The 14,801-nt window shown below is 38.8% G+C and overlaps 1 protein-coding gene across 8 annotated transcripts in view; it reads left to right on the forward strand.

Moving 5' to 3' along the window:
* The window catches only part of KALRN (kalirin RhoGEF kinase), an 837,912-nt gene extending 830,089 nt beyond the window's left edge, over window positions 1-7,823 (forward strand). For all 8 annotated transcript variants that reach the window (XM_060262792.1, XM_060262795.1, XM_060262793.1 and 5 more), the window contains 4 exons: window positions 227-305; window positions 2,979-3,179; window positions 4,438-4,576; window positions 7,147-7,823. In XM_060262792.1, coding sequence (XP_060118775.1) covers window positions 227-305; window positions 2,979-3,179; window positions 4,438-4,576; window positions 7,147-7,692 — 965 coding nt within the window. In that variant the 3' untranslated portion in view covers window positions 7,693-7,823. The remainder of the gene's footprint in view (window positions 1-226; window positions 306-2,978; window positions 3,180-4,437; window positions 4,577-7,146) is intronic.
* Window positions 7,824-14,801: the final 6,978 nt, after the last annotated feature.

Here is a 14,801-nt window from a genome sequence, read left to right on the forward strand (position 1 = left end):
AGACATTAGATGTTCTCAAAAACTGTGGTGCAAGTGAAGAACACAAAGAACGAAGGCGGTCGCTCAATGGGGTAGCATATTAGCACAAGCTGCCTGTCTCTACTACTTTTGCTTTTCAGGTCTCTCTCTCTTTTTAAAAGCCCTTCCTTTTACATATATGCAATATACCAGTGACTGACTTTTCTAACGTCAACTGCTGTCCCTCTGCTTACCTTGTTTTCCAAAGACTCTGCAGCAGATGGAGCCACCGTTACATGGAAGGAGAACTTTGAGTTGGCATATGCAGAGTTGAATGAGATTGGCAGGTAATACTACATTCATGATTTCTTCAAACTACAGTCTCTTATAGTCTCTTCAAATGTAACAAACCTTCTCTTTTAGAAAAACTTGTTTAAAAAGAATTACTCCTTTCCTATCTCTTTGGCTTCCTTTGTTAGAAGTGTTGTGGCAGAGAGTTTTTGGACCAGTTCATGGGGGTGTTTAGTCACTATTTGATGAGTTGCATAATAGTATGTCAACTAACTACACTGGAAAACAAGAGGCTGAGGTAAAGTAATTATGAACCTTCTGGCTGTAAACTGCGGTTACCGCATGCAAGTCTTGTTGCTGGAACTGGGTTTTCAAGCTTCCCAAGCTGACAGGTCTAAGTTAATTAATTCCATTCTTATGTGTTTTGCCCACTACCATTTACCCACTTTTCAATGAGCATCTTGTGCATTAAGGCTGGGAACCAGGCCACATTTTCACTTCGAGACCTTAGTAATTGGTAATGAGCTTGAGTCTGCCTACCTGAATGTATTCTTAAGCAGTGACCAGTTCTTTGAATATATTGTAAATTGAGAACTGCTTACGTAATTCACACACAATATCTTTATTGCATTAGCAAAATATTGCCATAGCAACCAACCAAATACGACAATAAAATAAAAGGGAACGAAGAGAAAACACAAAGCAACATCCAGTACCTCATTCCATACTACGATAAGAAGTCATACAATCCTAAAAGTATCTAGAATAAAATATCAATAAAATTTTAAAGCCTAAAAATCTATACGTTCTAAACTTTTAGAACCTTTACAACCTAAATTTAAAATTTAAAACATCAACAAAATTTAACCAGGACTACACTAGAAAGGAACTGAGAGTGATAATAGAAAGCGATCAATGAGGCGTAATCTTAATTTTCTTTTTTATAACGACAGCCGCAAACCTTGCAACTTGAAAAGTAGTGTATTTATCTCTATCAGATAGTAAAAAAACTAGTTTTTCCTGATTTGACTTCCCAAGAAAAGACAACAGAATAGGACCCAGAAACCTATTCCATTCAGAGTTAAAATCAGGGCAATAAAACATGGCATGAGGAAGGTCCTCAATAGAAGTTTGGTCACAAATACAAACTCTTTTCCGATAAGGAATCTGCCTAAAGTGACCTTCATTGGCCAATAAAGGTAATAAATCAAAGCGAGCCCTCGTAAATGCTTTCCGAAGCTTGGGATTCGCTAAAGTAACAAAATATGAAGAAAATATCGGATACGATAAAGATAAGTGATTATAAATCACAGCTGTTTTCAATTCACCTATAGTTCCCATGTCAGCTTGAATAGATTGATCTAACAATCTTTGCTTGACCAAGGATTTAGCCGTGTCAAACTGGGGTAGAGTCTCCTGAAATTGAGATTGCGACCACTATACGCTTGAGGTGGTCGGAGGTACTCCAAAACGAATTACAGCAAGTGCTTGATAGCGACCCACTTCTGGAAATCAAAAGGAAAATTTTAGCTGAAGAAGATGGGGAGGCTATCTTGTCACTTTATGAAGAATTAACTGAGTTTTTAAAACCTTACCTGGTAAAGAAAGGCAAACCATTAATTGGAAGTCAACATATTAATAACAAATGGTTTGATAGAGAGTGTACTGATATGAAAAAGCAGCTTAGGCGTGCCATCAGAACCTATAAACAAAAGGAGGTAATTTTTTTACCTAAATCTTTTTTTTGAGTTTACGTAATTCAAATTATTGATTTTTCCTTACTGCAACACAAACTTGTGTGTTGTTTCTAGAGCTGCTCATGTGTATCCACCAACCCACATTAAAATTCTTGAGAACTATACGAGTCCCTGTGGGTTCAAAGAAAGTACAGTGGGCCCTTTTTGTCTTTATCACTCCCTGGCTGGTTCTTGATTATGGATGCAATTATTGGCAATGGAAAACTATTATGCACTTCATATCGCTATACTACTATAGATATACAATCTTGTAGGTTGAGGAACAGCCTCCCATTACATGCAATGTCTGATGCACTGCAGTGCACAACCAGGGAGGAATAGGAGAGAAGGGGATCCCACCGAGTCCTATGCCAATCCTGATCTGTCCATGCAGCAATGCCCATGGGTAAATGAACTGTGCCTTCTTTATATAGAGCAGCTATACAAAAAATGATTCCCAGATTTTGTCAGTATCTCACAGTCAGTAAATATTTTACTAAAATGTCATTTTCATATATAGTAATTTTTCTATATTATTATGGATAAATAAAATTACAAAGCTAAAGAAGGGAATCTCCAAGACAGCAAACATTAAAACGTTTCAAACATTAAAACAGTATTTAAAATACAAATGCAGGAGTCCATTTGTGATTGGTCTCTACTACTGGAAAATTACACACACAATACACAAACAGGGAGGAGGGCTAATAAGACTTAGTGAGGGAATGCTGAACAAAAAATTCTTCACCCACTGGAAGAAAGGAGGGAATTCCAAAGTTTCAGCACCACAATGGAGAAGGCCCTTTCCAAAGTCCAAACTGGAAGGTAATCTCAAAAGCATCTAAAGTGCCACAAGAAAAAAACATTATCCTTGTATAATGTGAAGGAACTAGTTCAAAAAGCCTGGTGCGTCAGTGAGAAAGGCAGGGCAGAAATGAGGTAAATAAACAAATGAGGTATTCATGGCTTATCTTCATTCTACTTCTTTTCTAGGGGGCGATTTGCTGTTGTAAAGAAGTGTATCCACAAAGCAACTAGGAAGGACGTTGCAGTGAAATTCATCAATAAAAAAATGAAGAAGAAGGAGCAGGCAGCGCATGAAGCAGCCATGTTGCAACATTTGCAGCATCCCCAGTATATTACTGTTCATGATATCTATGAATCACCCTCCTTTTATATCTTAGTTTTAGAACTGTAAGTCCCTTTGAAGCTACTTCTTCGTTATAATGAGGGATTCATTTATGTTTTGAACCACAAATTGTATGATGTTCATTAAAACCATTTAATTTCCCCAAGGAAAGACTAATATGGGAAGATGGGTGTATGAATGTCAGAGTTATTGCCATGAATTCTGCGGTGGTGAAACCTATGGAGACAATGGGAAAAGAGCATTATGAAACAGCAAAAACCTAAATATAAATAATGTTTAAGCGTATTTATTACGTTTTAATAAAATGAACGAAAAATTAGTATTAGATAAATTAGAAAAATTAGATAGCGGCCGCTGCCAAGTCCGCGTTTTTTCATCTTCGACGGGCAAAGCAGTTGGCCCCCTTCCTGGAGCGCCGTGACCTGGCAATGGTGATCCATGCTACGGTCACCTCGAGACTGGACTACTGCAACGCCCTCTACATGGGGCTGCCCTTGTGTCGAACTCGGCGGCTGCAGCTGGTGCAGAACGCGGCGGCTAGGCTGTTGCTGGGGCTCCCAAAGTGGGAGCACATACAGCCGGGGCTGCGCGGGCTGCACTGGCTGCCAGTGGTATACCGAGTTCGCTACAAGGTGCTGGTTATCACCTTTAAAGCCCTATATGGCCGAGGACCTACCTACCTGAGGGACCGTCTCTCCCCATATGAGCCCCAGAGGGCACTGAGGTCATCTGGGAAAAACCAGTTGAATATCCCTGGGCCAAGGGAGGCCAGACTGAAGGCCACCCGGGATCGGGCCTTCTCTGTCGTCGCTCCATTATTGTGGAACCAACTCCCCGAGGAGATGAGGGCCCTAAGATGTTTAGATCAATTTCGTAGGGCCTGTAAGACCCACCTTTTCAAGGTGGCCTTCAACTAGCGATAGAATCAGTAATAAAGCTAGGTATGCTGCTGGAAATGTTTTTATTATCTGATGTTACGAAATCTAATGTTTACAACGCCATATTGTTATGTTAATTTTAATAATTTATAACTGTTTTAACCATGTTTTTATAACGTAAACTGATGTAATGTGTATTTTATGCTGTGAGCCGCCCTGAGCCTGCTTCGGCGGGGAGGGCGGGATAGAAATAAAAAATTATTATTATTATTATTATTATTCTTAAATATAGATTCCTGATTTAGGCAAAGTCTCTATTCCTGATGTAGGCAAGGCCTTTTAAAAAATTCACTTATGCTTAGAGTTGAACTGCAAATTTTAGCGATTCTTTGTAGTTTCACAGTGGATTTTTGTCGGGTTTTAGGATGGATGATGGTCGCCTCTTGGACTACCTTATGAATCATGATGAACTTATGGAGGAGAAAGTAGCTTTCTACATAAGAGACACAACAGAAGCCTTACAATACCTTCACAATTGTCGGGTGGCTCATCTGGATATAAAGGTAGTAAGAAGAAATTATAAAAGTCTTTACTTGGCTATCTTTTGGTTAAGAACAGTCAGTACCAAGCTCTGTTCAATGGCAGCATAGTCTAAGCTTATACCAAGTTACTGTTTCTATTGTGCAACATAAATAACCTTGTTTATAGCATATTCTCTCTTTTGCTTTACTATGCAACGAGTCAGTCCTGTACTTTAAATTTAATTATACCCGTATAGAAGGAAGTCATTCAAGGTGAATTTAGAAAAACTTCCATGTACTTCTGGGATTTAATGTATACCAATTTAAAATCTCAAAAGCATAATCACATTAGTCATTAAGGTGCCAAACGACTTCTTAAGTTTGTTTTGTGGTAACAGACTGACAGCACCATCTTCAACAGAGTTATGCCCTTCTAAACATTATGGACTTAGATGGCTGTAACTCCGTTGAGAATGGCACTGTAACTTATTATGGCATAAACTGTTGTAGATTAGAATCCACTTCATCAAATAGATAACATTGTCAGAGACAGAGAAATTGTAAACACTGGGGTCAAAACGTAACAACATGCAAGAAATACAGGGCTCATATACTTCTTACATTTTGTTGCCTTTTCACCCATAAGTTGGCAATTTCTTTTCCCATCTCTCTCTCTGCAAAGAGACAGTGGCCGCGGTCAGACGCACCATCAAATCCATCAGCAAGGCGTTCCTGTTTTGCCGAGTGCCTGTCCCGTCCTCCACCTTGCCGAGTGCCTGTCCCGTCGTTGACTGATCAGATGGCCCGGCCTTTGCGCATGTGCATAAACAATGCCGCTGATTGGCTCAACCTCAGGGACTATTTTCTAGAAATACGGACTAAACAGTGATTGTGTCACAAAATTCAACCCCACAAAATTAAAAAGAAACATTTGCAGTTGCTCGGAATTCATCTGTTGTGGTGCTTAAAGCACCCAGGAGTCCTTCCGCCTTTTGCTGATCCTTTTGCGGTTATGCGTGTATCGCTAAGATTTAAAAAAAATGGCGCTGATCTGGGATGCAAGTTGAGATGACTCGCTAACGCTGGCATGATCAGACAGGGGAAATCTGTTTTTGGCCCGTCGTCAAGCATTTAGAACTGGATTTTATCCACTATCAAAAAAGTCCGACAGTAAGTCACAGCATGACGGGATACCCACAACTCACCGACTACTCCCAGATGTTGTCGTATGGACGTGCACTTTCAATCCGAAGAGCATGCGCTGCTGTGTCGGATAAAAATGTACGTCTGACCGTGGCCAGTATCTATCATCTAAAGAATGATTCATCTAATGGTGGACTCCACAACAATTCATGCCATCAAACTATTAGGCTTTAAGGTACCACAAGACTCTCATGTCATTTTTATCAACTACAAATGTTTGGTAAACCTATTCAGTGTATTCTCACAATTTCCTTATATGATTAAGTCTGTTTTTCACACATGTGCTATTTTCCAGAAAATACAATCATGGAAAGGCTCTTTTCCTAGCAGGAGCTCCTCTGCATATTAGACCACTCCCCCCTGATGTAGCCAATCATCCTGGAGTTTACAGTGGGCCCTGTACTAAGAGCCCTCTAAGCTCTTGGAGGATTGGCTACATCAGGAGGCATGGCCTAATATGCAGAAGAGCTCCTGCTAGAAAAAGAGTCCATTTGAGTCATTTGGTGTCAAACCACAGACCTGTTGATCAGCTCATAGCTGATTGCTAGTTGAACATAGCAAGTTCTCCAGCTGAATGCATTTGGTATGAAATGTTTGCCATCCAAGTAGTATGAGAGAGGAGCAGTGGTGCTTCTTGGTTGCAGGTGAAGATTGCCTGAGAGACCAGCTTGATGCTGGTTCATGACTTAATCTATATTTAACGATGCACTTTTCAAACTGCTTCTGAATTAGAAAAGAAGTGTGGGCTATAGAGTGCTTTTATTTACGTATATTTCTATTTCATCCATATTCTATTATGCCAGGAGCTCTGCTGTGCAGGCACTGGCTAGACAAAGACCTGCTTTAGCTTCAGCCAAATAGCTGCCTCAGGTGCCTTCAAGCCATATTCTGGAACCTTGAAGCTTTGCATGTTGCCCCTAAGCTTTGTATATCCTATTGGTTGAGCATTGACTATCTGTCAGTTTCTCAGGTGGTCTTGTATTATTTTTAAAGCTCACAATATTCCTAATGTAGGCAAGCCCTAACCATCTCATTTTCCATTGAACACCCCTCAGTAAATATTTACTTCATGTTTGAAAACCATCATTTTGCATAAAACTTTACACTTTAATTTAATTGGTCGTGGCACTATTTTTTTGTTTACAACATTCTCAGTATAAATTGGTAATTAGGTCCCAAATGTCTAAGACTTTCGTTCTAGCAGAATAACAGTAATTCAGGTATTTGCCGGAGAAAAGGTGTAAATGTATATAAATCTTTCCCTTTTTTGGTATATTTTTTTTGTCTCATGAATATATTTTAACTTTATCGAACAAGTAGATATGTAAACCAAGACCACTGTTGGTTTAATCTGCTTTTAGTTATAAAAAATAATGGACAACTGAGCCTTCTAAATTTAATTTTTACAGCCAGAAAACCTGCTAATTGACTTCAGGATCCCAGTGCCTCGTGTTAAATTAATAGACCTAGAAGATGCTGTTCAAATTACAGGCCATTATCATATTCATCATCTCCTTGGAAATCCTGAATTTGCTGCTCCGGAGGTTATCCAAGGTACCCCCGTTTCACTAAGCACAGATATCTGGAGCCTAGGAATTCTTGCCTATGTCATGTTGAGTGGTGTCTCTCCCTTCCTGGATGAAAGCAGAGAGGAGACGTGCATCAATATATGCCGGGTGGATTTCAGCTTCCCTAACGAGTACTTCTGTGATGTAAGCCATGCTGCCCGAGACTTCATTACTGTAATCCTTCAAGAGGACTTCAGGAGGAGGCCGACAGCAGCCACTTGTTTGCAGCACCCTTGGCTACAGTTTCACAACGGCAGCTATTCCAAAATCCCATTGGATACCTCACGCTTGGCTAGTTTCATTGAACGTCGCAAACACCAGTTTGATGTGCATCCAGTTCCCAATGTTAAGAGTTTCATAATGAGCAGGATGAACCCAGGAACGTAACGCAATATATGACTTGACACGGAAGTGTATTAGGGTATTGAAAAAGAGAAAGGCAGAATTTGTCTTTGTATGTCTGTATAAAGTATCATATTTGATGTGATGTCCAAGAAACTATAAATACTGTTCCAGAAGTTTCATTATCTAATTAATTAGATTTAGATGCTATCAGGTTGCATATACAACATCTTGGGTGGCTTACTCTTGTTATAATGTGGTCTTGTTCAATTTGGAAGAATGTTCTTAATGACTTCAGCTGAGAAGAAGAAGAATTGCAGATTTATACCCCGCCCTTCTCTCTGAATCAGAGACTCAGAGTGGCTTACAATCTCCCATGTCTTCTCCCCCCACAACAGACACCCTGTGAGGTGGGTGGGGCTGGAGAGGGCTCTCACAGCAGCTGCCCTTTCAAGGACAACCTCTGCCAGAGCTATGGCTGATTCAAGGCCATGCTAGCAGGTGCAAGTGGAGGAGTGGGGAATCAAACCCGGTTCTCCCAGATAAGAGTCCGCACACTTAACCACTACACCAAACTGGCTTCTCTGAGAATGAGAACCAAAACACTATTGCCTTGCTTTTGAATGGCAGCCCCAGCATTCTTGCTGGTCCTATTTAAACAAGAGAAAGACAAGAGAAAATAACACTAGGCTGACCCCTAGCAGCTAGCTTTTCCTAAAAAATAAATTGTACTCACTTCAGACTTCCCAGAAACTGTGGCTATTCAAGTTCTAATGAGGGACCAGATCCTATGAGGAACTCTAGTCTTTAGTAAAGTCTAGCTTTATGGCTGGACTGCTGTTTTATGACCTTTGTCTGTGATGTGACTTAGGTGTATTGATCAAGGCTGCAGTATGACTTTACCAATAAGCCCCTACAGGATTCTACAGCACTCTAGTGATCAAAACTAGCATATCAGAAAGCACCAGTGTGCTGCTGATGAGATGGTCGACTCCTTGGAACAAAAATACATTTTGATTAAGCACAATAAGACAATTTTAACTGAAGTTTTTTTATAGCTCTTGTACAGAAATCTTTTGCAAAATCTGTGCATTGAGAAAAGGGTATGCTGTATCTGTAAAGTAGATGTCCAAGACATTTTTCTATTGCAGGATCTTTGAATTATCACATCTCAAGTAACATGAAAAGGTAATTCCATTTTCAATTTGAATAGTTAGTTACACAGTTGTTATATCAATCCCAAACTGGCCAAAATATGGTAAATGTAGAGGGTCCATTTCTGTGTTTTCAGCTTCAAAATGGGTAAGATCAGTAGTTTACTCCATTTGTGCATACATGCAGCTCCCCCCCTCCCCTTTACTATCTCTACCACGCAAACATTTTCTTTCTGTCCTAAAAGTCTGGAGTGAAATTATACAAAAATATCATTACAATGATCACTTGTATTAACAGAAAACATAACTACTCAATAGTTCCCTAGTAACTGTTGAACCATTTTCAAATCAAGTGACTTTGGAAGAAAAGTTCTAAGTTATAGTGGCGTTGTACTGATGCTTATAGTTAGTTCAGTTTTTTATACCCAGGATTCATTAGTCCAGTCAATGATTAATAATCCTGCTATATCTTAATCCTTTAGTCAACAATTCATGTCCGATTTCCTTTTCTTCCCCTTTGCCCAGCAACAGCTATTCTATTAACTCTGATGTGTAGTGATGGATTTGGTCATTTTTGAAGGCATAGTTCCAACATATATACAGACAATGAAATTTTCCACATCACTTGTTCAAAGTACTATAATTCAAGATGTTTACCTATAATTCAGGAGGCTTACCTCAACAAGGTAAGTCTTTATGTGATGCCATCTATGTAAATCACAATCCATCGTTGCAGATGGGTTTGCTGTAGAAACTGTCTTCTGGCCCTAAGTTCTATTTCTTTGTCTACAAAATTGTACAATCTTCAGAGGAGAAATGTTCAGTTGCTCTTTCATTCCTCATAACTATTTATTAAGGACAACAAAGCATTTTTACACAAGACAATATTAAGGCTTGCACAAAAAGTCAAGAAACTCAAAGAGAAAATGGTAACATTCCACATCAGGCATCTGGATTGCCAAATAATGAAGAACTTCCTATATTTTTGCACTTGGCAAAGCAGGAGACGAGTATGATTTTCCACACCATTTCATCCATGACCATCTCACCAAGCATTCGCTGGAAGGTTACAGTATTGTCTATCTATTCACTGTGTCAGAGGTAGGATAGAAAACAGCAGGGTTATCCTATCTGAATGGAAAGGCAAAATACTATTGGGGAGCAGAAAGTTACTGACGAAAGGGAAAATTTCACAACTTTTATATTAGTTTTCTAACCAATGCTGTTCACAAGGACCCAACTGAAGAAAATGAAGGTTATGTTTATTCCAACTGTACCTAACTTACTTTGTTTTACATAACTGTTAGATCTTGGTGATGTCCTAACATTTTTAAGAGCCGAGTAGTTGCAGATGCTAATTGCCAATGTCTGACAACCTTTGGTTAGTGTAAGCCCGAACACATACAAAACACATAACAATCCTGCCTGAAGTTTGTGTGTTTCTCTGTAACTAGCCTATTTTACCACAGAAGTTGCATGACAGTTGCCAAAACAGAAGCTATACATACAGCAAGAATGGGGAACTTCTTTTGGTGAAGGTGTTTCTTTCCTGATCAGACATCAGAAAATCAATATAGAACTATATGATATAGAAAAGGCTTCTGTATACATTTTCTATACTTCTGTATATGGTTGGATAGTTATTTAAATTCTGGGGCTAACAGATAAAGCTTAAGAAAGCACAGAGCCTTTGCAGAGGAATAAGATAAAAAATTCCTGGAATTTTTACCTCTCAGTGGAAGGGTCCCCCCTCCTCAAAATACATATATCTTTTTTCAATAATATGGCTATACCATACCTTTTGTAATCAATTTGATTGCTCTATATCCATTGCTGTCATAGTTGTCAAGTTCTGCACAGTTCTCATTAAGTTCATCTCTTTGATTTAATTCAAATAAGGCTTTTATTAAATGAGTAGCATGACCACAGCCAAGACTAGTCTTGCTAGAACTAACCCATCAGGGTCACACAGTACCTTTATACCTTGCCACAACTGTTAAACATGTAATCAATTAGGCATGAAGAAAAAGGCAGAGATACATTTCAAGAATTATACCCAAACAAATACTTTCCCCCTCCCCTCAGATCAAGCCCACTTTCTCAAAAATGAAACTTAAAAATCTCTAGGTAAAGAGATAACAAGATGACCTTCACAGAGGCGCTGTGGAATGCTTCTCGGTCTCACAGGGCCTGTCTCCAGCCAGGGTAGAAAGAGTACTTATTGTTTCAAAGATATAATAATGCACCATTATAATACTACATAAGCAATCAGCCTACAAAATAAGAGTATACAACCATGGCAAGAACCAGTTCTTGACAATAGTAAGGAGTGTGGAATGGAATCAGCTCTTGCTTTTAGTTGTTATTATTTCCTCACGGTACCGACAATCATCCAGATGTGTGCATGGAGATAAGATTGCAAAACAAGGGTCACAGCTTTGGTAAAACTATGACTAAGTCCCACCAAAACCAAGGAAACAAATTTGCCATGACGGATCTAAATGTTATTGCTTTAATGGGACACAGATTTTAATCCTATGTACATTTACCTGGCACAGTCCCGCTGAACACAATGACCCATGTCTGAATATTTATTTAGAAAAATGGGTATACGATCTCTCCAGGTATACTTGCAATGACTCACGACAATAAAATACATACCAATAAAAAAAATCAATAAAACAACCAAAGCCAAGAAAAGGTACCCAGGACATAAGAACACATCAGGCGGAGCAGTCTAAAGGGATATCGATCAAAAAGTCCTCATGCTAGGAACAGACCATAAAACAGCTAATGATGGGACGAACTCCTTTGTTAAAAGACCAGGTAAAGTGAAATGTCTTGTCCTAATGTCAAAAGACAAGTAAAGGCAATGCCAGGTGAGCCTCAAGGGAAAGGGCATTCCAGAGGAAAGATGCAGTCTCCAAAAAAGCCATCTCTGGTCTCCACCCATCTTACCTTTGCTGTTGGGGGCAAAGAAACCAAGGCCTGAGAAGATCTCAGCTGATAGCCTGAGCAATATAGGACGAGACAGTCCTTCAAATATCCTAGCTCCAAACCATTTGAGGCCTTTAGGTAAGAACTGGCACTTTGAATTATGGCTGGAAATGAATGGATAGCCAATGTAGAACTTTCAGCACAGGAGATACAATCCCTGCATCCAGCCCCTGAAAATATCCTGGCTGTTGCGTTTGGGACCACCTGAAGTACTGTTTTCAAAACCAGCCCCACATACAAGTGTGTTACAGCAATTAAACCTGGATATGATCAGAGCACGGATCCTGCTATACGATCATGGATCCCTCTGGCTGCCCTGGAGTCTATGTAAACATCTGTAATTCAGAGAAGATGCAAGCTGTATCCTGGATATTAGATGGCATACTAGTTTAGATACAAGTTACTGTGAAATAGCTGTCCGTTGATATAAATATCTGGATCTCTAAAGCAAATGACTGGGCAGAGATACACTGCTGTTATTTTCCTTGGGAGAAGGATGGTATCATATACCTGAAGGTGCCTCCTTATTTTTATTTTAAAGCAGCTTATGCTTCAACGTAAAACTGACATTGGCCAGAATGTATATGTTAAAATCACCTCTCTTCTGTTTTAACAATGCTCAGATGTACGGTGACTTTAAAAAAAACCACCCTTAACTTTCTTATATAAACATCCAGAATTTTGATTTATATGTTAAATATTTTTTAGAGACGTCTAGAACTTTCCTGCTGGAAATGGAAAAAACCCCATGATTCATTGAGGTGAGCTATCAAATGAAACAAGAAATAATCCTGAAACTCAAGTGTCTAATGCTGTCGATCCTTGAAAGCATCTGTACTCATGGGTTTGGGATTTGATAAAAATACAAAAATCATCTCATCTATGATATGTACTTAATGTCTATAATCCCAGCAGCATTGCTGAACTAGAACAAATCTGGGTATTGCTAGAGACCAGTTTTTACTTTACACTGAACCTTGCTACTCTGTTGAGCATTGCTCTCTAATCAGAAAAACCGTTACCCATAGTCATTGCTAGACGACATTGTTTACAATTAAGAATATGAAAATGCATTGTTTTCTTGATTACTTGGAAATATGTGCCACTGAAATCAATGGAATTTTATCCCCAAGTGTTTCTTTGCATCCCGAGCTTTCTGCAAGGATCCCAGCAGTTTTCATGAAGTTTTCCTGATGGTGTCCCATAGACCCTTCTTTAGATATACAGATATAACAAACACTCAGGACTGAAGTAACAAAATCAGGATATGAGACATGGCTTGTGGACACATATGTCTGAGATAAAAACCCACCCACCTAGTATTTAAAGTAAGATATTGGGCTTAAAATGAAAATATTTGCCAATCCCATAAGTGGATAAATGGTGTCTTCCCTCAAAATTGAGGTGGATATCGTCCAGTAAAATATTTATACAAACATTTTTTTGCTTTTTTTAAACCAAGTCTTGAGATCACTCAACATTCTCTGCTTGCACAATTCTGGTTGTTGGTTGAACCACTCACTTGGCCATTCTTTCTACTTTAAAGGTATTCTCTGCATCTTTGTAATATTAAAATCTTATGAATTAAACACAGAAATATGCTTTGAGGCTTGTCATATTTTAAAAAATGAGTAATATGAATTTTGGTCCTAAGGCTACATTCCTAGGTACACATGCTAGAGAACAAATTTCACTGAAATCTGTGAGGGTCATTTTTGCGTAAAGACGCCCATGCTGCACTTCATACTTAAACTCAACTCAAACTTTTATATCCCAGTCTAGCGAGCGATATCTCCATGTGCAGCTGTTCACACGGTCCCTGAGGAATCTGAGGATATCCCTCTCAGATCTGCTAGCTGCATGTAATTAAGTATGCCTAGAGCTGCTTCAGGGCTGATTTTGTAATTTATATTTATGATCAGGTTATCTAGGGAAACCCATAGTACCATTTCATGAGCTACCTTTTCTTTCTGATTCATTTGTAGAAGTGAAATTTCTCTGAACAGGGCTGATCTACCAGAAGATGGTGCTTTCCTAAAAGAATAAAAGCAGATCTCTTTTTCCAAGTCTAGTTGTATACTGTCATAAAATGTCAAATTGCTGATTGGGATAGTTAATGTTAGTGACTGTTAACATGATGTCAGAATTCTGTAATTTGTGCTCTCAGTATTCTGAATCTGCAACTAACTGTTCTACTCAAGCCATATTGTACCTTCACATCCAAATTTTCAACACCGGTATTTTTACTTCTCTTTCTATAAAACTTTATTCTTCTATTTGCTAAAATGCCACTCCAACAATTATAGGTCTTCTGCAGAGAAAATAAAGTTTGAAGAGTGGAGAGGTGGACTACCAAAATATACATCTTTACAAATATTTACAACAATCATATCTGTTGTGAGTGGGAGGGTGTATGCATGTTGTTAAGAGCTTAACAAACTTCAAGGTGCAAACTAATTCCGCAGCCTTACATTTTCAATCTTTTGCTGGTCTGCCTTAAGTGTTATTAACTCTTTGTCCGATTACCAATTTTTCATTTTGTATGCATATGTGTTTTCTAAAGATACATTTTGTAAATATTTTATTTATACCTCCAGTTTCTCACGTGTAATGTTGTAAAGTGATTTCCTACAGTCACATGTTCTTAATCTTCTGAAGTACATTATGTACAGATGATGATTCAAAATCTACATTTGGGTTCTTGCTTTCCTTATAAATATAGTATACAAACTGAGTTTAGGAAGATTTTTTTGCTTGTTTCCAAGAAATAGAGCAATTCTGATATAATAAATTCAGCAAAGTGCTGCACGCCAGGCTACAGAGCAAGTCAAGAAATACAATGGAAATAATGCAAATACTTTTCATTGTGTTGTGACAATTAAGGGTGTGATCAGATGCTGGGCTTTCCGAGGATCAACAGTGCTCCTGATTTGATCCAGTTTTCTTTGTAACAGAGTTTTGATCAGACATCCCCCCCTTCAGCCACCAGACCAGCTTTCACTC

Source organism: Heteronotia binoei, chromosome 21 (assembly GCF_032191835.1).
Source record: "Heteronotia binoei isolate CCM8104 ecotype False Entrance Well chromosome 21, APGP_CSIRO_Hbin_v1, whole genome shotgun sequence".
NCBI classification, from domain to species: Eukaryota; Metazoa; Chordata; class Lepidosauria; order Squamata; family Gekkonidae; genus Heteronotia; species Heteronotia binoei.